Here is a 25067-nt window from a genome sequence, read left to right as displayed (position 1 = left end):
CTCTACTTCTAAGAGTTTGACTACATCATCATCCATTTCCAGTCCACTGAAAAGTGAAGACAAGGCATTGATTGCTGTATCAGATACATTGAGCTATTGTTTCAGAGAGTCAACAACATGAACAATAGCAATTCATAAGTGAGACTGAATCAATTTCAAGCAAAGTTGAAAAATAAATGGACATATTTCAAGCCTGAAATTATTTTTAAAAATCTAATTGTATCCAATGAGAAAACATTTTTGAGTGTTCAGGGGGGGAAACGCGGTTAACCGACTCCTTGTTGAGATTTATTTTTTTGGAAGTCCTTTAAGCTAAAAGTTGTGTTCTCTGAGATCAAGGGCATGGGCTACAAGAGAGTCCAGCCTGCTTGCAGATCTGTGATACTATGGAGGAATAGTTTAGTGCCCACGCAGCATCTTGAACAGCTGTTTGACTCTCAATCGTAGTCCTGGGCTGCTTCCAACAACCACTGGGGAAGTCACTTCCTACTGACAATAATGTTGTTAAGTTCTGAGCTGACCTTGAGAAATCACTGGCAAACACTCAATCTGTTCCCATGGTCACCTAGAGAATTAGGTCTTAGGTCATTGAACCTAAACCCTAAATTTTGGAAATTCCTTCTGAACAACAGTACAGATGAATGGATTATTAGGAGACCCTGTGACAAATTAATTTATATCCATTCTCAAGAGGCTCAGCCAAAATCTGAGACTGTCAAGTGTAAGTGGTGAAAAATTTCTGAATCATACCATTTGTCTCTATCAATATAATCCAAAAATGGAACCCTTGTTTTGCTCCACGTACACGCCCTCATCCATGATCATTTCAAAGTCTTTCCCATCTCCATAAATGGTATTATCATTTGCCCAGTTGTTCAAATCAGAGACTTCAGAGTCATCCTTGACTCTTCACTTTCTTTCACATTCCCCATCCCATCTCTCATAAGTTCAATCAGCTCTACCTTCAAAATAGATCTTGGGTCAAATTATTTTTTACAATGTCTATCACTTCCACTCTAGGCCAAATCATCATCATCTTCTTCCTAAATGACTTCAACACCCTCCCAACTTTCTCCCTGCTTTCAGTTTTGCTCCTCCTACTGTCAACTCTCCATAGAGCAGCCAGAGTCAACTTTAGGACTCACGAAACCACATCACACTACCCCCGCTCATGGCCCTCCAGGGCTGTCTCATCACACACACAATAAAATCGACTCCAAGCTGCAGCAGGTAACCCAACTATTCCTGGCCTTTGCCGCTCTCTACAACACATCCTTAGCCCATCTAGTTATTCCTGGAGCACACCAAACCTGTTCTCACATCTGGGTTTTTGCATGCGCTGCTCCTTCTGCCTCAAATATTCTTCACTCAAGGTCTTTGCGTGGCTCACTCACTCAGACCTTTGTGTGAATGAATACAACCTCCTCAGGAAGGCCGCTATTCTCATTCTTTCTCTAGTCCTGTTGTGTTTATTTTCCCTTCATAGCATTGACTTGACAGGACTTTATATGCTAATTCGTTGGTTTACTTCATATTCGCTCAGGATAATCTGAAAATCTGTGTGGGCAGAGTCTCATTTTGTTCACTTTGGTATCCTCGGCCCCAGCATAGGACAGGCCCTCAATAAATAATAGCTGAAAGAACCGATACATACTAGGAGTCTGAGTTATGCCACAGTTTTTCCTAAAATAATTTTTTGGGGAAAAGGAAGAACACCTGGTGATGGGTAGTAAGGAGGGCACGTATTGCATGGTGCACTGGGTGTTATACGCAACTAATGAATCATCGAGCCTTACATCGGAAACCGGGGATGTACTGTATGGTGACTAACATAATATAATAAAAAATCATTAAAAAAATAAAAAAAAAAACAAAAAAGAAAAGGAAGAACACAGAAAATGATCAGAGGGGTTTATGTGAAATTAAATGAATGTATAAAAGTGTCCTGTAAAGGCAAAGTCCTATACAAATACTATTTTAAGAATATTTTTCAAGATATCAGTGTTTTGATGTGGTTAGAAAGAGGACTTTGGTAGGGAAGCTAATTTGTAAATTATTCACATTTTATTTTATTATACTCATTAAAGAAAAGTGGCAAATCCTAGATGGCTCCATTCTCAAGTTTTGATGATATAGCTAGTTTTCAGAAGACTCCCTCAAATGCCTAGAAATGTAGTTCTAAAAATAATTTTAAAATCTTTTCTATTCAGCATTCCTAAATATGACTGCATAAAATATGAAACTTACACAAAAGTAGCTTACTCCATTAAGGATGAAGAACAGAAAGATGTCTATTTCCAAAGTAATATTCAAATTCCTAATTTTTTCTTGATTTAGCTGAATGTTTTGTTTTTAGGAAATTTGTACTTTTTACTTAAATTGTGAAATTTATTAGTGAAAAGTTACTTTGAGATGTTTTATTATCTTAACATCGGTAAGCTCCGTTAGCCATGTTCTCCTCATCCCCACTTGATACTGTCAAATTTTATTTTCTGGGTTTTTTTCTTTATCAGTCTTGCTATGAGTTTGTTGCTTTTTCTTAACCTTTTAAAAGAATAAACTTTTGGATTTGTTGAGGAAAAAAAAAAGGATGTCTATTTGTCTATTTCCTCCAACATAGCGAAGCAGACAGCATAGAGTAAATAAAACTAATAGTGAATTTGTAGGTGAACCAAACTTGTTTAGAAACTCTAAGAGGCCAGGTCATTGAATGTTGGAATGAATTACCCTATCACAACCTTTTTTTGTTGTTTTTCAGAGGTGCTAGGGAACAATGCATTTTTTTTTTAACACAGAGCTGACTTGAATCTTAACATTCACAAATGGCACCCAAAGACGTATTCCGTTTCTGTGGAAAGAAAACACAGGGAACTCATCAAGCGGACACACATACTAAAATGTACCCAAAGGAGGCAGGCCTGCATTGATAACAGAATTAGCTTAAATAAATGTATAATCAACAGCGTGATTCCAGGATAATTTTATTGAATTTCTGAGCCTCTCCCTCACTTTGTGGTGACTTCTGAGGAAATCGAACATGCATAATATACGACCTGACAAATGAACAAGTAAACTACTTTATTCAAGCCCTTTCATTTGTCAACAGCTTCCACGCAATAATTGCTTTCTGTCCACTGTTTTAATAATGTATGTATTGATTACTTCCATCTCAATCTTAACCAGAAAATCTCAGGAAGCTTTGAAGGTGTCCTTAATGGTCTCAAGGGAAGGAATTAGAGAGACTTTTAAATTGAAAGATGAAAGCCTAATGACAAACAATTTCATTAGTACAAATGCAAACAAAAAGTCATTACCTACAGTGTTCTTATAATCAAGACCTAATCTCCATTTGGATTTGAGGTCAGACGAAGGGAGTTAAATAAGCTCATGGTTTATTGCAGTTCTCCTTAGAAATTTCCCACTATGATTTGCTCCTTTAAAACTCTCTCTAGGTTAATCACAGAAGTAGACAAGTAATAAATATCACTTTAGTGACTGCTCAAGTAAAACAAAGGAAGTCAGTTTTAAAAATATATCTGGACCGGAATAATACACACTAATTGAAAATGAGTCAGTCTAGTGAGGCAAGTAATGAGGAACCGTAAAAGCCAGGATAATATATTCAAAAGATATAAAAATTGGTCAGTTTGTATTTGCTAAGGCATATTTGAGCTTTAATTATTTATAACACTTCACCGCATATGGAGCATTATTTTATTAATTAGGCTTGAGGGCCCTTCCAGTTGCAGTTGTGCTGCCCAGCTGGTGTGGGGAACAAAGATCCACTCCCATGGGTGTGCAAATTGCTTTGGGGAGTGAGCCTGCGGCCCCTAACTACCTGCATGGACTGTTTCAGAATTTTACCTACAAGAAAACCATATACTCCTCCATCAAAGTGATTGAGAATGACTATATGTTTTTGCTTTAAGAGTACAACACATAACGATATTTTGCTATAAAGTGTTATCATTAATCTGCAATGATATCCAAAGAAGGTATAAATTACCTCTTTTATAAACATCCTGATTTATAGAAAAGAAAAGTGAAAAATATTTTTCTACGGTTTCGACTTCTGACATTCTAATGGGATTTGGATTCCCACAAAAAGCAACAGCCAGGGGCATTAATAATTTACAAACAGATAGTGAGCTGGGGATTTGAAAAAAAAAGTGACACACCAAATACATGGGGGATAAGTTTATGATAACCAGTGACCCATCTTGATACTAAACATTCGATATCAACAGTATTTGAATCCAGAAACCCACAAAGAGGAAGACAATTTATAATCCTAGGAATGTGGCAATGTAAAACAAGTGTACAAATACAAAATCTGTCAAAGACTAGATCTTGACAGAGGTTTGCACTGATTATATTTCCTTTCTCTCTTCCTAAGGAAGTTCAGAAGATCAGATAAAGAGGCCCAGTTTCAAGGATTTTCCTTTGTTCTTCTTGCCAACAGGCGCCACGAGCATTGCTAACTAGACAGGCATTCCACTGCAACTCTGAAAGGGCTACTGCATAAATGTGACAAAACTCTGAGTAAACAGGGTGCTAAATTGTTCTCTCATCAACACTTCGGAGTGATGATGTTCTCTGAGGGAGGAAGAGTGTTTTGTGACAAGAATTTTTCTTAAGGATACAAAGAGAAGCTTGTGAAAACATTGGGCCAGACCACAAGTAAAAACAGTGGGCATCAAAGTAGCTCTCCACGGTACACGCGGACGCTGAGCTGGGAATCAACAGAAAAATCCTGCAGTGAGGAAGGCACATCCCTCCTCCTCCTTTCTTTCCTTGCCCTTGGTCTCAGTAAACTAGAGAAGAACGAACAAGGTTAAGATCAGACTACTGATTGATTTTTCTGCCTTCCTCCTTCCCTTTCTTCCTTAATTCCTTTGTTTCTTCACCTATTTAGTGTCCACCGTGTACCAGGCACCTTATAAAGTGCTGGGTATAAAAATGACAACCCTCTCCCCAAAAGAAGGCTTCTTGGAGCACATGGTTTCGTGAAGGTGATCGACGGGAATCAAATATTTACACATGTATATGATGACAAAGAATGCTAAGCTGCAGAAGGAAAAGTAGGCTGCATCTGAGAGCATGTAGAGGAAGGTCTGGTCAAGTGTGGGCAGCAGGGAAAAATCCTGCTTGATGTCTGAGCCAAGATGTAAAAGATTATCAGATGTTAGCCAGGAAATTATGAAGGAGTGGGAGTAGGTGGAAGGGGCTTCAGACAGAGGACCGGCATGTTCCAAGCACCACCTGAGAAGAACACAGAGAACTGCAGAAACCAAAAGAAGGCGGCATGGCTCGTGTCCAGAGGGCAAGAGGAAGAGCAGTGAGAAAAGAGAAGGTTGCGGCCCTTGCTGGGGATTTTGGTCTTTTCTCCACGGCACGGAGAAGCCACTAAAGAGTGCTAAGAAGGGGACTGACATAATTCAATACATGTTTTTACATAAGTTACTCTGGCTGAAATGTAAAGATGGCAGCGTAGGGTGGCAAGAGTAGACACAGAAAGGTTAGGATAAATGGTCTTCTGTAACTATGGTGATGACTGCAATAGACAGAGTCAGGAACTATTTTGGAGATAAACTGATCCAGTGACATATTGGGCTTGTCAAAAGAAGGCTTGGTTTGCCAACCTGAAAAAGTGACTCTACTGGTCTGCTCAGTTGTTGTTTGGAAAGGAGAAAGTATTTAGTTAGATCTTCCAAGCTTTGGGGTTTTGCAGATGGCAGCCATGAAAAGATAATAAAGCATAGGACCTTAGGGTCTTGGGAAAGAGTTATTAAAATGTTTTATGATTGAATCTAAGTTGCATTTGGAGGGAGACGAAGATAGAGGAGCAGTGGAACTAACATCTAGAACAGAGTTATCCACGGGTTGGAAGTCCTGAGAGGTCAAAGAAGGGTAACAGACGGGTATCTGAACAAGCACACCAGCCAAGTGGGGCTTAATTCATTTCAATCCGGTGCATGTTACCCATCACTCTAGCATGACCATCTCCCAAAAGCATATTACTGGTCATGAGATTCCTGTGTAGAAGGACTGAGAATAAGTACTAACATTTTACCACTGTTAGCAAGGAACCAAAGCCAATAACTAGGGATACTGAAGGAGTATTTATAACAAGGTGCTGGCTAGTGGGGACTGTGGAAATTATTTGGACCAAATTCCTCATCTTACAGCTGAAGAACAAAGTAGCAACCACAATCTAACTTATGGAGGAATGTGACTACAGTCTGTCCTGACTACCAGTGCACTTGTCCAATGATTCATCTTTGGTTTCTAGAATTAGACTAAGATTACACCTTTTGTAGAAATTCTGTCTCATTTCTTTATATCATATAATGCATTCTATTTAAAATGCCCTTCTGTCTCAATGAATGCTCTTCTACACATACACCAGAGTGTTTTGACTATTTATTCAAAGTTAGAACATTTAAAAAATGTCACTATTATATTTCACCCTACGACAGAGCTAATTTAATGTTCTGAATTTTATGAAGGGGAATGGCTAAAGAAGAAAATGTCAGTTTCCTTGGCAATTTTTTGCAGAGACTCCTGGATCTTCCCTCATGCTCCCTTCCCTTTGAGTAATTGTCTATATCCTCTTCTCTGGAATAATATAAACCCTTGGCTTCAAAGATGCCACCTTTGTCTGTGTCTCCACAGAGATCCTTCTTTAAGTGTTGAACATATAGAAGTGCTACCATTTTATCAAACTTTTGTTGTTTGATAGTCATTTGTTTGGTTCGCTATTCATTTCTGTTCTTGTGCTTTTAATCTCATTTCAAAAATACTTATCAGTATCCAATGTATGCCAGACACTTTGCTAGGTACTAGGGTCTTGGAGGTAAGCAAGACCAAATCTCTGACTTCCCCACTCAGAGCCTAGTAGAGAAAACAGAAATATAAGAATGAGCAAACCAGAGAGAAAGAGACAGACAGAGAGAGAGAGAGAGAGAGAGAGAAACAATTCATCACTGTTGGAGAATGCTAGTGAACAACTTGTTATTCTGAAGGCTGGGAAAGTATCCTGCCTATCAAATGTGAATGGTATACTGGGTGCCCAAATAGTGATGAATGACTTTTTTTTCCCCACAGAAGTACTCTGGCTAATAAATGATGACGAAATGATAGAAATAGGCAATTACCACATTGCAACCCCTAGTCATTGATCATGAACAGCAGCCAAAATCACACATGGAAAAGAGAAAGCAAGACATTATACACCTCCTGATGATGGAAGAATACACAACCATCTATGAAGCAGACTTACCAAAACAAGTCAAACCTGAATATGATCAAACCTGTTGAACTGTACTGTTCAATATGGCCGCCATGAGGCACACTGGGCTACTGTGTGCTTGAAATGTGGCTAGGCTGAATTGAGCTGTGCTGTAACTGTACCTTTTTATAGTGTCTGTTGAAATGACAATATTTAAGGTCCTATAGTTATGTAAGATGTAACCATTAGAGCAAATTGGATGAAAAGTATAGGGAAACTACGATTTTTGCAACTCACCATGCATCTATAATTATTTCAAAATAAAATTTTTTTACAAAATGTATTTAAGAGACAAATGAACCAAGTGCAATGTGTGAACCTTATTTCAATTCTTATTTAGACAAAAATATGTTATAACATTTAAGATGTGTTATGTTAAAAGTGGAAATTTGAATAATGCTGGGATATTTGTTAGAACAAAATTATTGACATTTGAAAAGCACTACAGTAGCCATGTGGTTACCTTGAAAGAGAGGATCCTTATCTTTTGAGATACTTTCTCAATTATTTATGAATTAAATGATCCATGCCTGATACTTATTTCAAAATAATAGAGGACCAGTAGAAGTCTTGAAGAAGTAAGATTGGCCATGAGCTAATAATTGTTGAAGTTTTGATGGGTACATGGCTGTTTATTACAGGATTCTGTCTGATTTGGTATATGTTTTGTATTTACCACAATAAAATGTCTTTAAAAATCATTAAAAGAGAAAGGCAACTTCTTAGAGGATATTATTAACGCAGACGCTTTTGACATTTACAATAACAATGGCTTGGATTATTTATAATTGACCCCTAGACCCTAGCAGAATGAAGATTTCTAGTCAACTTAATTTCAATCAAAAGGCATTTCAAAACCATCATTAAAAATGTTTACTCTGTACAAGCCACTAGTCTTAAAAACGTCCTACCCTGTGTACGTCATTCTGCTTCTGAACTGCTGGAAAGTCGCCTCCGATGGGTGCCTGCCGGCTTAACTCATCATCTTTCAGCTGGAGCCATACCAGAAGTTCCTGAAGAGAAAGGTGCAGACGCTTCCACTGGTCAGAACTGGCTTCCAAATGAGACCTGAAAAGCAGCAGGAGCAAACTAGGTCAAAATATCTAGAAGGGTCATTAATGCGTCTAACAGTCCCACTGAAGGTACGTTGGTTTGTTTCGTTCCATAGGATGCAAGCCTATCATGAACCGTCTAGCAGTCCTTAGTAAAAATCTAGCGATCTGCTTTTGCAAGCCATATAATGGGGGCGTTTTGACGGCAATTTTGAGGGTAGACAGTGTTTAGCCATATACGTATTTCCTCATGAAGAATTCTGGGACTTTTGGCATGAAACATACACTGGAATGGACTGCTTTTCCATAGTGTTGCAGTCAATGATTCTCAATGTTTCTGGTAGAAAAAAATGGCTCCCGGTGACTAATATAAACCACTCAGTTTTCAAGTGACTCATGCTAGTACTGGAATTCTTCCTCCTTTAAGAAATGGAAAGGTCTCCCCCCACATTTTGACTTTTCCATTTCTGCACTCTAGGCAGCCTCTTCCATTGACTCCTTCCATCTGGCATCTGTTCCTTTCTGCTCTTCTTCCCATATGCTTCTCCTTTCCCTCTACCCTTCTTTATTGGTGTGCACCTGGGATTTGTTTTCACCAAGTTCCAACATTTTCCGCTTTGTTTCCTTTGTGTAAAATGTACTGAGACAACAACTCACGCGGAAAACTAAAATCAGACATTTGCCTGAAAGCCTCCCCCAAACATGAATAATTTAGGCAGGAGAATGAGTGCTTTACCATCAACTGTACTTAGAACATGTTAATCCGCAGAAGCCATTTAAGAATATACGAATGAATGATCTGTGCTATAAAATCCACATTTCACTTGAGGATGAGAAGCTAAATTAACCAAATAAATCATCATCCGGAAAACAAAGAAGAAATGTGGAATATTAGCAAAGCTCTATCCTCAGGTAAATCAAGAATTATGCTGCATTACTTACATATTATCAGCAATTACTAATTAATTCATAAAAATTAATGCTGCCTATAACATAAATATAATATAGTCTTGAGTGCTGCAAAGATTGAAGTGTAAAGCAACCAGGTAGAAAAACATTTCCCTTTGCTGTTGTGTAACTTAGCCTGACATTTCAGATACAATTCTCCTGCTGGTCTTAGTCAAACAGAATCGCCAAATAGTGCCTATGCGCTGGAATTAAATTGTTCCAAACTTTCCGAGGGATCGTTTTCTTTCTGAAGGACGATACTTACAAGTTTTTAAAATGTGCAAATACAAATACCCATAACTTAAATTCAAAAAATCTATACTAAGGAAGTAACTGGAAAATCATACAAAGACGTAGGCAGAAAAAAATGTTATACATAGCATCACTTATGATTGACACAAAATAGAAACAACTTAAATATTCCATACTAGGTAACCAGTTACATATGTAATGGTGAATTCATACAATGCGATGTTCAAATCCTATGAATCCTACACACTAGTCAATGCGATGGCATCAGCAAATACTTAGGGATATGGAAGATATACCCTGTCAATTGTTAAGTGAGAAAACAGGTTCCAAAAAGTCTGTAATCGATTTTTTCTAAAATGTTCATGTATGTATTTGTGTGCACACACTTGACTCTGCACAAAAAAATTCTGAAATGACAATGAGTGTAGCCCCCAGAGGTAGATTTAGAACTGATTCATTCCTTCAGCTTTCTACTCCAAATTGTTAGAACTGTCTTTCTATTACGAGCAATACAAACGTTGCGTCCACAAAAACGAGAGGCACTTCCATCAGAGGAATTAAACTGTTCAAGACCCTATGGGCATTATTTTCTAATTAAGGAATCCGGAAATACCATAAAGACCACGGATTCAATATAAGAGCGCAGACCGCATAGAGTGTAGAGTTCCCTTCTTGGCTGCTTCTGTTCCCTTTCTCTTTCACTTATCGCGCTTCCATGATAAGCCCAAGTGAGAATTCCCTATGCAAGATGTTAGCTGTTTAATGGCATGTAATGCCTACTGGTTACAGGGATTCCCTGGGGTGTCTGGAATTTGCAGCGTGGTCCCCTTGAGGGTGAGCAAGGATGTCAAGCGGGACGTGTGGGAAGGTAGGCGGAGAGAGGCACAGTCCAGATGTGGAAAAGCAGCACGTGGGAGAAGAGGCTCTGGGTAAATAAAGAACTTTTGAGCGCCGCTACATCCCCGTAAGGCCTTGGGAGTAGAGAAAGCGAAAGGTAAGGTAAGAATGTAGAAATGCCTAATGCTTGGCCTCCCTCCCTCTGGTGGAGGAAACAAAATAGCCCTGTGGTGGAGAGGTCTGGGGGAGGATAAAGGTGCTGAAAGGCAGGCTGGCCACAGTGAGGCATCCAGCTGCGTCTTCACTCACACAAGGCATTGCCACCACCCTGGCTCTAGGTGAAATGGGGTTGACTAATCATTACTGGGTCAATGAAACCCTTTGTGTCTACAAGAGGAAAACGTGGCTCTGAGACTCGGGGAATTTGGTTCTAAAGGATCTAAGAGAAACTTCAGGGCAGGAGACAGGGAGACTGTTATGAGCCAGGGAGGCAGGACAGTCCAGAGAGTTAATAGAGGACAGAAGAAGGACCTCGGACTTTAGGTGACAAAAGGCTCTCACGCACGTGGAGTCTGGAGTCAGGTAACATTTCAGAACGTTTGATCACCTTAACTCCATATCAAATGACTGTTTCTTTTCCTTGCTAACGCATAAGAGTGGTGACAAGAACGTAAGCAAAAGGCTCATAAAGGACAAGGGATACTGGGTAAGGGTGGGAGAGGAAAAAGGCAGTCAGATCATGGCTCCTGACTGAAACCCACACTTACAAAGATATCCAACCTGAAGCCCTGGTTCTCACACTTCAGAAACACGCAAATGGCTTGTGTTAGGTACAGACTCCCAGGTTCTGCCTCCAGACTTTCTGTACTTTTAACAAGAACCCTCACAACTCAGCAGGTGAACTCCAAGACTGTTCTTTAAGAAAGAAATTCTTGAAGTATTTCCTGTATGCCCTAAACATTACCAGCCGGTCTCCACAGGGCAAAGGTGGCATTTGTCAAGGACATGATTTTGAAGGTGATCTAAATGTAATAAAACACCACGAGCTCAGAAAACATTTTCTTTGGCTACGCTAAGCTTGTGAAGAGTCTTCAAGACACATTTCTAATGCAATTGTTGGAAGGAGCTGCCCTATTTTTATTTTCAAGATCTTATAGCAAATCTTTCTAAATGATTAACCTATGTTGGTACTGGGAATGTCTCTCTGGAAAATGTTTCTTTCTATTCATAATGACTTTTTTTTCCCCCTCCTGGTTTTATCATAGGCCCTTAGGGCTGTAAGGTCCTTAGAGATTTTTGTTCAACCCTCTTGTTCTGCAAATGTGGGAGCTGGGATGAAAACGTTTAAAGACAGTGCCGAGGCACACATAACCTGAACTGTCATATTTAGACATGGGAAGTGGAAGCTGCAGACTTTCCTTATGTGAGGAAATCCCCAACCTTCGTGGTTTTCAGCAAATGCTCTGGATCTCTGCGCAAAAATCCTTCCTGCTCACTGGCAAATATACTCTATTTACCCTACCTACACAACGGAAAATAAACGTGGAGTTTGAAGGGGCATACTTAGCTCCTACCCGTTTTTCTATTAATCTTTATTAATGAAGACAGGAGCTGAGGGGCTACTAGCTTTTAACAAGGCAAGTGTTGATCTTTAATAAACAGATAATGTCTACAATTTGTAAGGCTGAGTTAAACTGCAGAAGCTCTAGGTGTGTCGGGATACAATGCTTGTCTTTAAGGAACTCTTCAGTGTCAGGGTGCTGAGAATTACAGGGGCTGCTAAAGCAATTGTTAGTTCTCTAGACACAGATATTTCAAGTACGATTGGGTTGATGCCTAGTTTGAAATCCTTAATAAAACTTTACTCCGAAAGGCATGTATTCTTAAAGCAAAATGTGTTATACTGAATTCATTTTTCACTTTCACTCCCTTTATGAAACTGATGACGTCCTCCTGTATATCTTGGGTACCCTTGTGTAATAAGATAGTTCTAAAGCATATAGAAAGAGAAGGTAGGAATGCGGAAGTAATAAGGAGTCATAGACACAAAATGGCAGCTTTGAGGGCTTTAAATAGGGAGAGAGAATTAAACTCAAAGAGAAGTAAACTTTTTTTTTTTTTTTGTCCAGCTAGGCCATAAACTCCAACTTTCAAACATAATTAACATTCCAAGAGTAAGAAAAAGAGGTCAGAAATAGTCAATGTCTAAGTTGCATTTTTTCTTCCTCAAAAGTAGAAAGACCATGCCTCCTCTCGCTCTTAATTATTCTCCATCATAGAAAACCCCCTAAGCTATTCTAACTTCTAATACCAATTACTCTCTAAGAGTTTTATTGCTGTTGACTATATCATGTTGGTATTCTTGCCTCTCAAATTAGCATTCAGAATTCCATAAAAGTGAGTATTGGCATATAACATTTACAAGTTTTTCTCCCAAGTATAAAAACCTCACAGAACGTAAATCTTGCTAAATTATGTTCACAACATATGTACTTCTCATGGCTAATAGTACATACAATAATCTGGAAAATATAATCTGGTGACAGATTGAACTGAAATCTGCATACATATTTCTTATGGAAAAAATTCACTAGACTGCTTCCCAAATTATTAATATTTTCAAAGTCAAAATGTAAGGTTGTAGAAATGGAACATTTTAGAATGAGAAACACTTTCTTTGATCACAATTCTGATGTTGGATAATGTCATCAATAACTCTGCGTGTGTGTGTATGTGTGTGTGAATGTGCACGTGCATGTGTGTGTGCAGGCAAGTAAAAATTTTTTACTTTATTTGTCTCCCACCTAAAACAGTGTTTTGTTTTGTTCAGTGGGACTCAACTCTCACTGAGTATTTACTTCTTATACCTCTTGGCCACAACGCAATGTGATAATGCATATGGAACAGATGGCATATACTTTCCTTGAACGAAATTCTGAGATGGTACTATACGATTTCAATTAAAACATTCTTTTCTCTCCAAGATATCTTATTTACTTTTTCTTACACCATGTCTTTAAACTTAATCAGTGCCATTTAAATATCAGGAAACCAATGTAGAAAGTTTCAATAATTTGCCTAGGGTCATAAAAAGTAACTGCAGAATTAAAAATAACAGGTTGGTAGAATTGCTAGGGAAATTGAAGAGACCACCCGTGTCTCTGGTCAAATCTCCTCACTTCAGTGAGGGAGAATACTGAAGTCTGAAGCAGTTAAGTGATGTGCTCAAGATCGTTTGCTAGGCTGTTAGTAACAGAGCCAGACGAGAAAGCAGGTCACCCAAATGCCGGTCCAGGTCTCCTTCTACTCTACCTCACTGACTCATTTAGAGCTTGGATAGATTAGCCAGACAGAAAGTCAATAAGGAAACAGTGGCTTTGAATGACACGTTAGACCAGATGGCCTTAACAGATACCTACAGAACATTCTACCCCAAAACAGCAGAATACACATTCTTTTCAAGTGTACATGGAATACTCTCCAGGATAGATCACGTGATAACCCACAAAACAAGTTTCAAAACATTCCAGAAGACTAAATCATATCAAACATCTTTTCTGACCACAACAGGATGAAACTAGAAATCAATCACAAGAAAACTACTGCAAGAAACACAAACACATACAGGCTAAACAACGTGCTACTAACCAACCAATAGATCAATGAAAAAGTCAAAGAGGAAGCCAAGAAATACCTGAAGACAAAAGAAAATGAAAACACAGGGGTCCAAGACCTTTGGGATGCAGCGAAAGCAGTTCTAAGAGGGAAGTTTATAGCGATACAGGCCTACCTCAAGAAGCATGAACAATCTAAAGTAACAATTTAATCTTATACTTAAAGGAAGTAGAAGAAGAGCAAAGCCCAAAGTTAGTGGAAGGTAGGAAATAATAAAGATCAGAGCAGAAACAAATGAAATAAGAGACTTAAAAACAATAGGAAGAATCAATGAGACTAAGAGCTGGTTTTTTGAAAGGATAAACAAAATAGATAAGCTTTGAGTCAGACTCAAAGGATGACTCACTACTTACCTGGCAGGAGAGATACCATGACCACAAAAAAAGAAGGAGGACTTGAATAAAATCAGAAATGAAAGAGGAGTTACTATGGACATCACAGAAATACAAAAGATTGATTATAAAAGATTACTACACAAATTATATGCCAACAAATGGGACAATCTAGAAGAAACAAATGAATTCCTACAAACATACAGCGCTCCGAGACTGAATCAAGAAGAAATAGAAAATGTGAACAGACTGATTCCTAGCAATGAAATTGAATCGGTCATCAAAAGACTCCCAAGAGACAAAAGTCCAGGACCAGATGGCTGCACAGGTGAATCCTACCAAATATTTAAAGAAGGGTTAATACCTGTCCTTCTCAAAGTATTCCCCTCAAATAGAGTTTGCAGGGTTTTTATTTATCTGATTTAGCTGGAGGCAGCAAGCACAGCCTATGAAACAACGCATGGATACTTACAGGAATGTGCCATCAAGGGTAAATGAGACTAGCACAGGGGAGACCTCGTAGTGAAGGAACAGTCAGATAGGGAGATACTTAGTGTGGGATTTGGATGAAAAAGTGGAGGATGAGAGGAGGGATGGTGTCCCAAGTGTGAGGATCAGCAAACGCACATACTCATACATGTGAGTGAGAAAACCGGTAGAGAGCAGCAATGGGGTGAAAAGGCAGAATTTCCTTGGCTCAGAGAATCCCTGCCAAGGAATAATTAGATCGCTGCTCAGCGTGGAAGGAACCCGGAGGCAGAGGAAGAACAGGAAAAAGAAGGGATTATCAGGGTCTTATCAGGTAGAGAGTGGAGGGGCCACTAGATTCTGATGACTACACATAAATTTCACAAGAGCAATGATTTTTCTCTTGCCTGTTTCATTCAGTTTTATCCCCAGTGCCTAGAAGAGTGACTAGTAGTACATAGTAAAGACTCAGTAAATATTTGTGGAATGAAAGAAAGAAACGAATGAAAGAGTAAAATATGGGCACCGACAAGACTGAAGTTCTTGAGCAAGGGAATAATGTGCTCAAAATGTCTGAGGAAGAATATTTTTGTAAATATGTTATAGATGATATCAATGCATAGAGAACAGAGACAAATCTATCAATATAAAACGACATGATGGCGACTTATGTAAGACTCATAATCACAGGCAGAGAAAAGACATAGAGCAGAAGGAGAATAAATGGAGGGAAAGGGACATAATATGGACTTGGAACTGGAAACACAAGGATACCTCTTATGAGCCAATGGAACGCAAAGGAATACTTCAAAATCATTTGGATTCCAAACAGGTGACGGGGATGAAGGAGGGTACTTGTCGTGATGAGCGCTGGGTGATGGATGGAAGCGTTGAATCACTAAATGCTACACCTGAAACTAAATTTACACTGTCGGTTAACTACCTGGAATTTCAATAAAAACTTAAAAAAGTGGACACCTGTGTAATTAAGTACTGATGTTTCTATGCTTTGAAATAGAAAAATGGCTTCAGAATCCCTCCTAAGACAATGAACCAACAGGCATCTTTTGTAGGGTGATGTGTTACAGCTTGGGCAAACACAGGACTGTTTCTCTGGGCTATCTTTGAAGCCAGTTTTTAGTCCTGGTGACTTTTCACTGTAAAATTATGCTGATGGAGGAAGTGACTAGATTCACAAAGCCAGCTTCTAAGCATCATGAATGGTTCTGTGTCTAACTCTTCCAGGGTCCGGCTATCCTGCCTCATCACCATCCCAAATTGCTGCCTGCACTGGGCTGCTTTCGGCTGAACCCTGCCATTCAGTCCGGACTGACGGATACCGTTATTTCAGCGACGTGTCAGGAAAGAGACTGAAGCACTCTGATGTGAAGAATTACTTCCTTGTGTTTTTGTAAGTGAGTGCTTATAACAAAGCGCACTATGAGAGAGGTCTTGTTAGAAGCTGAAACCGTTGATCGGAATATTTAAATTCCAGAATTCGCAGCACCTTAGGTAAGCCAAGGTAGCTGTGTCCTACTTGATTAATGACAGGAAGAATTAAACTGCAGGGGCTGGCATATGGGAAATTGCTGAGAACGGAGAGCCCATATTTTGGCTGACACGCTGTTTGCCGCTTTCGATTCCCCTTTCATTTTATCAAGTTCACATGAAGGAGAGGAAAGGCACTGAGTGATGTGCAGAACAGTTAGAGCATCTTTCTTTTCCTTCCCTGCAAAAAAGAATAACTTTCTTCTCTTTCACTTTTTCTGCCAGTATCTTTCTCATTTCACACGTCTCATTCCTTTTTAACAACAGAGGTGATAAAAGTGGCCGTTGTCATCATGCACACTGACCTCTCTTCGAGTTCAAGCCATGGGAAGCAAGTGGAATCTCGCTGCCTTTGAAAATGCCACTGCCCATTGTTGTCCCCAAGGCACCCTCAACACATCGATACAAATGTCATGGACCAAACAGGAAGATAAAAATGAGTGTCTTGGAAGCTGAGGTGCAAACTTGGCGGCGGGGTGGGGGGGGATCTTTATAGGTAAAAAAAGAATCCTTTCCTACTACTAGAAATATCTGTTTGTCTTTTTCATCCTTTCACTTAGTATGTATTTATGTGTCAAAGTTAGGTGAATCTTAGCTTTTCCTTTCTGCTTTCTACTCTACAGGATAATATGATGGTTAAAAGCTCAGACCCTGGAGCCGGACTCCCTGTATTCAATATTGGATGTGCCACTTACTAAATGACCTCAGGAGAATTATTTAGCCCCCCTGTACCTCGCTTTCTTTAAATATAAAGACGGAAGAATAACAGAGCCTATCGTGTTGGGCTGCCGAGAGCATTAAATGGGTCAAGAAATATAAAGGGCCCAGGGCATGTAACGATCTGTGATGTGCCGTGCGTTAGTTGCTATCATTCTTATTACCTCACATTGAGTACAGGTTTTTATGAGAGTGCTTTTGAGTTATGAAATTTCAGTGATATTTTCCCTCATTATTGAAGTAAATACGCTGTATGTCAAAAGTCTAGCCAATTTAGAAGAACTGTAAAGAAGAAAAAGAAATCTCCATTCTGCAATCTTATGACCTAAAGGTTGTACCTCTTCCCAGGGTTTCGCACGCCCCCTCATAACCACCGTGATGCCCATTTGCCCTCTTCTACCACCCTCCACTCCGACCCCTCTTCCAGACACAGAAGAGAGCACGACACATTTTTATAAAGACACGTGAATTAGGACAAGCAACTGGTTAGAAAGCAGGAGACTCGACTTCCACTCCCCGTACTTCCCATGTCATTTACATGACTCTGGGCATTTCACTCGACCATTCCTGCTCTTTGCCCTTTCGCCGAACCATCTGGCAAGGGATATAGCAAGAGCTTCACTCTGCGCTCCTTACAACAATGCTGAGCTGCGTCCGTTAGCTTCTCAGCAGAAAGGCGATACAAAGAAAGGGGCAACTATACAAGAGAGGAGAGCAGAGAACAACTAAAGGTTAGTCTCCAGAGGACGCCGTGACAAAATCTGAGAGGGAGCTAAAGACCAGAAGTTGCTGTAATCTCTCCCTAGCTGCAGGAGCTACAGAGAGGTCACCTCGAGAAAGTGTTAGGGTATTTAAGGAATGTCCTCTGTTACGTATTTAGGGTAATGCCAAAGAAAGAATTCCATGATAAACATACGTTAATTTTACCACTTTTTGTATAATCCTGTGGTAAGCCAAGAGAGAACTCTATCAAATTAGGTAGCTGTGTTCCTCATTTAAATTCTCTCTAATGTCTTAATATGCATCTCTCCCGTAGTTACAAAACATCGCCATTTTAATCTAATCTGAACCCTCAAGTATCATCTCCATACCAAGCAAATGAATGATTCATTTATTCAAAATAAAATGAATCATTTTGAAATTGGGTGATTTACATAAACATACGAGATATTAGCCGCTTGAGCTAGGAAAGCGAAGGAAATCTTCCCATTTTACTTCATTTCTGGCTTTTTTTGCCCCCAATCTTTTCCTACCTAATGTTGAGAGACTTTTTCCGAAGCTCGCTCCACTTGAAGTTCATGTTGTCCAAACGTCTTTGCAACAGGGCTGCGTCCTCAGAACCTTCCAGGGATCTCAGGACTTTCTGGCCGTTTTCATCCAGGTTGTGATAGATATCTGTGTGGGCTTCAATTTCTCCTTGGAGGTCCTATGAGACAGCAGGAAGAAGAACACGAGCGGAATTACCAAACAAGAGAGACTGGCTAAACGTTAATCTGGAGAACTGCAAAAAAATAAGCTGCTCGTTCGAAAGACATTTCAATTGGGCCAACTAACAAGAAGATGCACGTCCAGCTCGCTCTTCTTGGTGCATTATCTCTTCATGTGATTATGTAGATTGGCAGTGGGCACCTTATTAGGTCTAATAAATTTGTTCCTCGACAATATGAATTGGAACATGATGCATCTGCAACTTTACAAATTTTGTAAGTTACATCGACCGGGCCACAGATGAAAGACGATGTTTACTGGAAGTGATATGAAATGAAATTCCGTGATGAAGAGCACCCCAGGGCCAATCATTTCATCACACTACGGGTTAAGTCATATTTTCCATGCACCTAAGTAAGCTGTAGAGTTGACTCGGACCATAAAAGCAATGGAGAGACTAATAAACAAGGTTGTTCTCGGTCAGCAGCTCCAGCACATTAATGGGAATCTATCATAGGAGAGCCTCTTCTTGATAATACACAGTAAGTTCACCTTGGCATTATAGCATCGCACATTTATTACAGCATCATACATTTATTAGTAAGATTTCCCCTTTAAAATACCGTCGTATTTTTAGGCTTCACAGGTAGAAAGTCCATTGCACCTTGATAAGAGTTATGATAAGAGATGACACATTCCACCTCATTTGTATATACACAGATCAAGAAAATTATCACAGTAGAAGAATCTGACCTTTACATGGTATGTCTTCCTGTGTAACATTTTCAGCTTGAACCGGGGACTACAGCACTGATCCTGCTGCATAGCTATCCTGAGAAAAACCAGCGACTGAAAGAGACCTGCTTTAAACGCCGACTTCGCTTACATTCTGTTGACAGAATGAATTTCAGAGCACAGGCCTCACCAGTCAATAATAATAAACAGCCACTTTGTACTCCTCACCAAACGGTGGCCAGGCCCGTGGGTGTGGGAGGGACCTCAAAGAGAGGAGGCCTGGAATATGCAACTGACAGTTTATATTAAACAGCCAACTTTTCTTATCACTTTGCCATTATAAGCCAGAGACATTATAAATTCATTTTATATATGTGTTTCCCTCCTTGTTCCCAACAGAACAGTCAAAGCCAAAGGAACATTCCTTAGAGAGCTGCCGGGGACCAGCATTCCTTTCTGCCTACACAATGAATGGAGGCTTTGTACATTATCTGCCTTGCTTTTAGAGATTTCTATGCTTCTGTTCAACAAGTTGAAAAATTCATTCTGAAGCTCTGAACAATTGGATTGATCTGTGTAACTAGGACCTTTTTTTTTTCCCCGCTCCCTCTTTCTAAAATGGAATGAAATTACTTTTCTGAGGTAAGGGGGCAGTGGCAGCGGTAACACGTTAGCAATTCTGAAGAACTGGCCTGCGCTTTCAGTCACCGACTCTTAGACTCGGAATGTTGCACAAGTCAGGTGGATGGACGATGAATGGCTCCCGTCACTCTTTTTGGCAGCCAAAGTATCATGGATGGACCCTAAGAGAGAATTCAGTCCCATTCTCTGTGACGGGAAGTCACGAGGGGGAATACGGATGGAAGGATATCCGATGTTGAAAGAAGGGAAATACTCCAACAGACCAAGCAGCCTCTCTCTCTATCCCATCACAAACGGGCTCCTTCTGGAAGGAAATAGCCTGATTTTGAAACGAGCTCATGTGGTGGAGAACTGGTTTTGGGCTTCTCACAGAACAGAGCCGGATCAAACAAACAGATATCTCCTCTATGTGTGTGTACCCACATGGCAAAACCCACCCTCCTGAATCTGCCACTTCTGTAGGGAAAGAGAAAAGTGAGGTTAATTTATCTAGATAAATCAGGACTCCAAACCAAACAGATCCAAGTTATCCACATAATTCCCCCACTTTTCTCTTTTTACTTTATTCTTCTTCTCGTTGTATTTGATTGAAAACTTTGCCTCAGAGGACACACTTAGGGGACTGAAACCAAACCTTTAGTTGTTGAAGAAAATAAGATACATTCTGACTTATACAATCAGCTGTCTTCATTAACATGCATATAAATGAGAGTTCACGTGAAGTTTTATATCCTGCATTGAGCCTGAGACCCGGGCTCAATCAGTAGTTCCTCAAGATCCTGTATATCATGACGTCATCAACACCTTCTTGAAAAAATGAGAGGTCTTCCCAAGCATAAATACAAAGTTGATCCATTAATTCGCTAATTTTTATCTCTGCCATTTCCATTACACCACATAGAAACATCTTTGTTGTATTATCAACAAAGAAATAAACGTAAAATTGATAAACCAGTATTTTTGGAGGACTATTTGTCTAGTCTCAGCACTGCGGGAAAATGAGAGGTATGCAAGAGACAGCTCTGTGTTTACGTTTCCTAAAACCTAGTGAGTGCTTTTTATTTAATTTATTCATATTGCCAATTAAACACTGATGAGAATTTCCTGCCACACCTCATAGATGTCTGGATAAAAACTCTCCCTCCCCTTGGAAGTTCAGAGGGGCTGAGGTCAAGTCTTGGCATTGGCAGTCAGCTACTCCTTCTCTGGGTCATGGTGCTAGGTGAGAGCAACAACACATGACACACAAATGGTAAAAGGTACAAAACACAAATGTACCTCTTTATTCTTCCTACTGGTCCCGTGAACTACATGCCTTCTCTGTTTTTCATATGAGAGCACTGAAGGGGAGAGATGTTTCACTGATTTGCCTAAAGTCACCTATCCTGGAAGTATTAGAATTCAAGTTCTTTTGACTCCAGAAGATCTTGGGCTGTTCCCACTGCCCCATCTGCTGTGAGCACTGGCTGTAAGAGACAGTAGTTGCTGAAGCTGAACAAGGCTACTGCTGAGAAGAGGGGAAAAACAACTGGTGAGGGAAAAGCACTTGCAAAGTCGGCATTACTGATTTTGATCAGAAATTGACCCACAGGGATTGATTTATTCTGAATGAAATGTGGAATCCTGACTACCTTTTCCACTTCTTATTTGACAGTTGGGCATCTGGGACCATTTGTGAGCCAAAACCGGAAGTGTTTGAGGTCTCCTTACTATAGAGTATCTTTGCTGCCAGAACAGAAAATTTCCCTTCAGCAATGTGTTCCTTTGTCTACGAGAACCACGGGAACATGACACTAAGTAGTGACTTGACATGTCGGTATCAATGTAGCTCACCCATGTTCTTTGGGGATGGCAGGCTGGTAGGGAACCTGTCAGGTTACGGGACTCAGGGAGCCTGCTCTAAGGTGGAGGTATCAGTGAGGAATGCAAGGCTTTTTTTTTTTTTTTTGGAGGCTGCCATGCTGTAGTGGAGATTTCTCAATACAAGTGGGCAGCATGAGTCCTAGATGGGAGGAGACATTGACAGGACATGTAGGAAGGGACACACTCAACACCTGCATAAAACTACCATGATGGTAGCTTAAGATGAACCTTTGACTCAGGGGCCATAGAAAAGCAGGAGTGAGGGGTAAAGGGGATTCTCAGAGGATAGCCCACCTGGACAAAAACGAACCTTCGGAGGCATTTTTAAGTAGCTTTATTTTACTTCTGACTTAACTAGAAAAGATCTCAAAGCCAGAGTTGCCACATCCAAGGCAGGCTATCTAATTTTTCTCTTCTTTTTGTGATCATATTCTTTAAAAAGAACAATAGCGGGGGCACCTGGGTGGCTCAGTTGGTGAAGCGTCTGCCTTCGGCTCGGGTCATGATCCCAGACTTCTGGGATGGAGCCCTGCTCGGCAGGAAGCCTGCTTCTCCCTCTCCTACTCCTCCTGCTTGTGTTCCCTCTCCCTCCCTCTCACTCTCTCTCTGTCAAATAAATAAATATAATCTTAAAAAAAATAAAAAGAACAATAGCAAATGAGCAGGGGAAAAAAGGTAGTTGTTTTATAACCACAGAAACAAGTGCAGTGGCAGCGACAACATGTATAAGACTTCCTCTGTACCGGATGCCGGCCAGAGCACTGGATGTACGTGAGCTCGATGAGGCCTCTCAGTAACCTTCGGGGGCAGGCATGACTAGTATTTGCATTTTACATGGAAGAGAATGAGATTTCAGAGATGTTTAAGTAAAAATGCCCAAGGTCACACAGCTAATAAACCACATGGCCAGATTTTAAACCCCGGCTGTTGGAACTCCAGGGACTGTTGCTCTTAACTGCTAGGCTATGTCACCTCTGAGATTTTTTTTTCCTATTGATTTAAAAATTTTCCCAATAGGGGCGCCTGGGTGGCTCAGATGTTAAGCGTCTGCCTTCGGCTCAGGTCATGATCTCTGGGTCCTGGGATGGAGCCCTGTGTCAGGCTCCCTGCTCAGTGGGGAGCCTGCTTCTCCCTCTCCCTCTGCCTCTCTCCCTGCTCATGCTCTTTCTCTCTCTCTCTCTCTCTGTATCTCTCTGTCTCAAATGAATAAATAAAATCTTTAAAAAAATAAAAATTTTCCCAATTAATTTTTCCTGTTAATCCTACTCCCGCCTCAGTTTCAGCAAATCTAGTACTGCCATCAGACAATGCAGAGTAATGGTTTCTGTACCCTGAGCATCTCTATGGTCTTAATAACATGGAGACTGTTAAACAGATCTGAAGCAGTGGACAGAGACATATTCAATACAACAAGAGAGAACATAAAGTAATTGAGAAAATGGGTGCCACTAAAAAACATAATTTGTTGCCCCACACCCTGCCAAAGAACCATAGAGCCTTTAGTTCTGTGCACTTACAGAGCAAATCTCCAAGGTGACATCAAGAAGTTCAGCGGTCAGGCAAGTGGTATGTTCACAGTGCAGCGGTTTTAGAAGTAGGGAGAATACCGTTTCCTGGAGAGCTTTTTCAAATCTCAGACCCCCTTCTCGTCCGAGAGCGTAGCCTCCTCCTGTCCTAAGTGCCCTTTCTCAGCCTCCAGGGAAAAGCAATGGTGAAGTGCCGTTAAGCAGACATGGTTTGAGTCTGTCCCTTCTCTTTCCCTTATTAGCTGTGTAAGTTTGAAAACTCTTTAATCTTTTTGGCTTCACTAAATATTAAATAGTAATACCTCCCTGCTGGGTTGTTGTGAATATTACATGGAATAATTTTTGTAAAATACTTTGAACAGTGTCCAGAACACAACAGGTCTTTAATAAGTAATAGCTAATATAAGGGTTGCTCTTCTAAGAGAATCAGGGTGGAAATGAAGTGATAGACTTCATGAACTCATGTGACTTGGTTTGAGTCTTGAAGAATGGATAAGACTGAGAGAGGGAGAGGGAAGAGGGCATTCCCACTGGGAAGAAGAGCGTTAGAACGGCAGAAGATGGGAGTGAGTTTGGCTTATGAGCAGGGACAATGAACACCACGGCCTGATTGGAACACATGATGTGTGTTAGGAAGCAATAGATGGAATGTAGTCGAGGTCCTTAAACTAAGCGGGATGAAGACCTTCTTCCAGGAAGCCACTGAGAATTAAAGTTCACAAGAAAAAGTAGGACAAACACAAGATCATGGAATATTACATTTGTACTATCTCATTCAACAAGTAGAATGATCCATGGGGTCCCTAAGTAATAAGACAACTGGGGAAGAATATGAAAAGTTATAAAAGTTTTACTAGAAGCAAAATACAGAAGAGAGATGTCAAGAGTCAGTTAGGGTGACACTCTTCTTTTTATTCTCCAAACAAATGGTTATGACACTATTCAAAAACACCCTGGGTAACACTATCCAAATATTTTCTTTCCTATGTACATGGAATTATTTGTCTCTAAAAAAGAACTCAACAAATGATGACCTCCCTATCTTGAACATGACCAAAAAGTCATCAAGAAAACGGACAAAAAGATGCAGGAAGAACAAACATAAGTGACCACATCTCCCTATAAAATTCATTACAGATACACAGTCTCTAATCTTTTCTGAAAGCAATTAGTAGGCGAATAATGATAAGGCCATTAGTTCCTCTTTACTGATAACTTTTACCTAATTCAAATACACTTGATAGGGAAAAAAAAAAAGCAGTGATCTGATTTCCAAGAACTTAAAATATGTCAGAAACAGAAGACCCAAACAGGAGAGAAGGTATCTGTGAGCTACCTCCTGTTACATTGCACGTGGCCAGGAGTGACACCTGACAGAGAACCAGCAAGGTGTAGAAGAGGCTGCGGGACACATGGGTGACCCGGGTTACACAGTGCGGCCATTTACAGCCTTACATACTAGCCATTGAAGGCATCACCTAGCTTGCATGTGAAGCAAAATCGTTACTTTTCATAATGAAGATCCTAAATTCAGCAGAAAAAGCAGGTTTATGTTCGGTAAACTCTATTTAAGAAAGAAGCAGTATATATAAAACTCTTTAAATGAATTTATCCAACATAGTTATCCTGAAAAGGTGTTGATGCTTTAAAGAAATTCAACAAACAAAAATACACATACAAAAGTAAACCTCCCTTAGCTTTGCTATCCAAAATGACTTGCGAAACAGGAGCTAGAAATACTTGAGATTTGAGA

The 25067-nt window shown here is 40.0% G+C and overlaps 1 protein-coding gene across 1 annotated transcript in view; it reads right to left on the bottom strand.

Moving 5' to 3' along the window:
- Positions 1-25067, bottom strand: part of DMD (dystrophin) — a 1667815-nt gene that overhangs the window by 341852 nt on the left and 1300896 nt on the right. Inside the window, exons 54-55 of the mRNA XM_040633145.1 lie at positions 18374-18546; positions 8203-8359 (exon numbers count right to left, since the gene is read on the bottom strand). Coding sequence (XP_040489079.1) covers positions 8203-8359; positions 18374-18546 — 330 coding nt within the window. The remainder of the gene's footprint in view (positions 1-8202; positions 8360-18373; positions 18547-25067) is intronic.

This window comes from Ursus maritimus, assembly GCF_017311325.1.
Source record: "Ursus maritimus isolate PB19 chromosome X unlocalized genomic scaffold, ASM1731132v1 scaffold_X1, whole genome shotgun sequence".
NCBI classification, from domain to species: domain Eukaryota; kingdom Metazoa; phylum Chordata; class Mammalia; order Carnivora; family Ursidae; genus Ursus; species Ursus maritimus.
The sequence above is the reverse complement of the archived record's forward strand: the minus strand, read 5'-3'. Positions and strand labels throughout refer to the sequence as shown.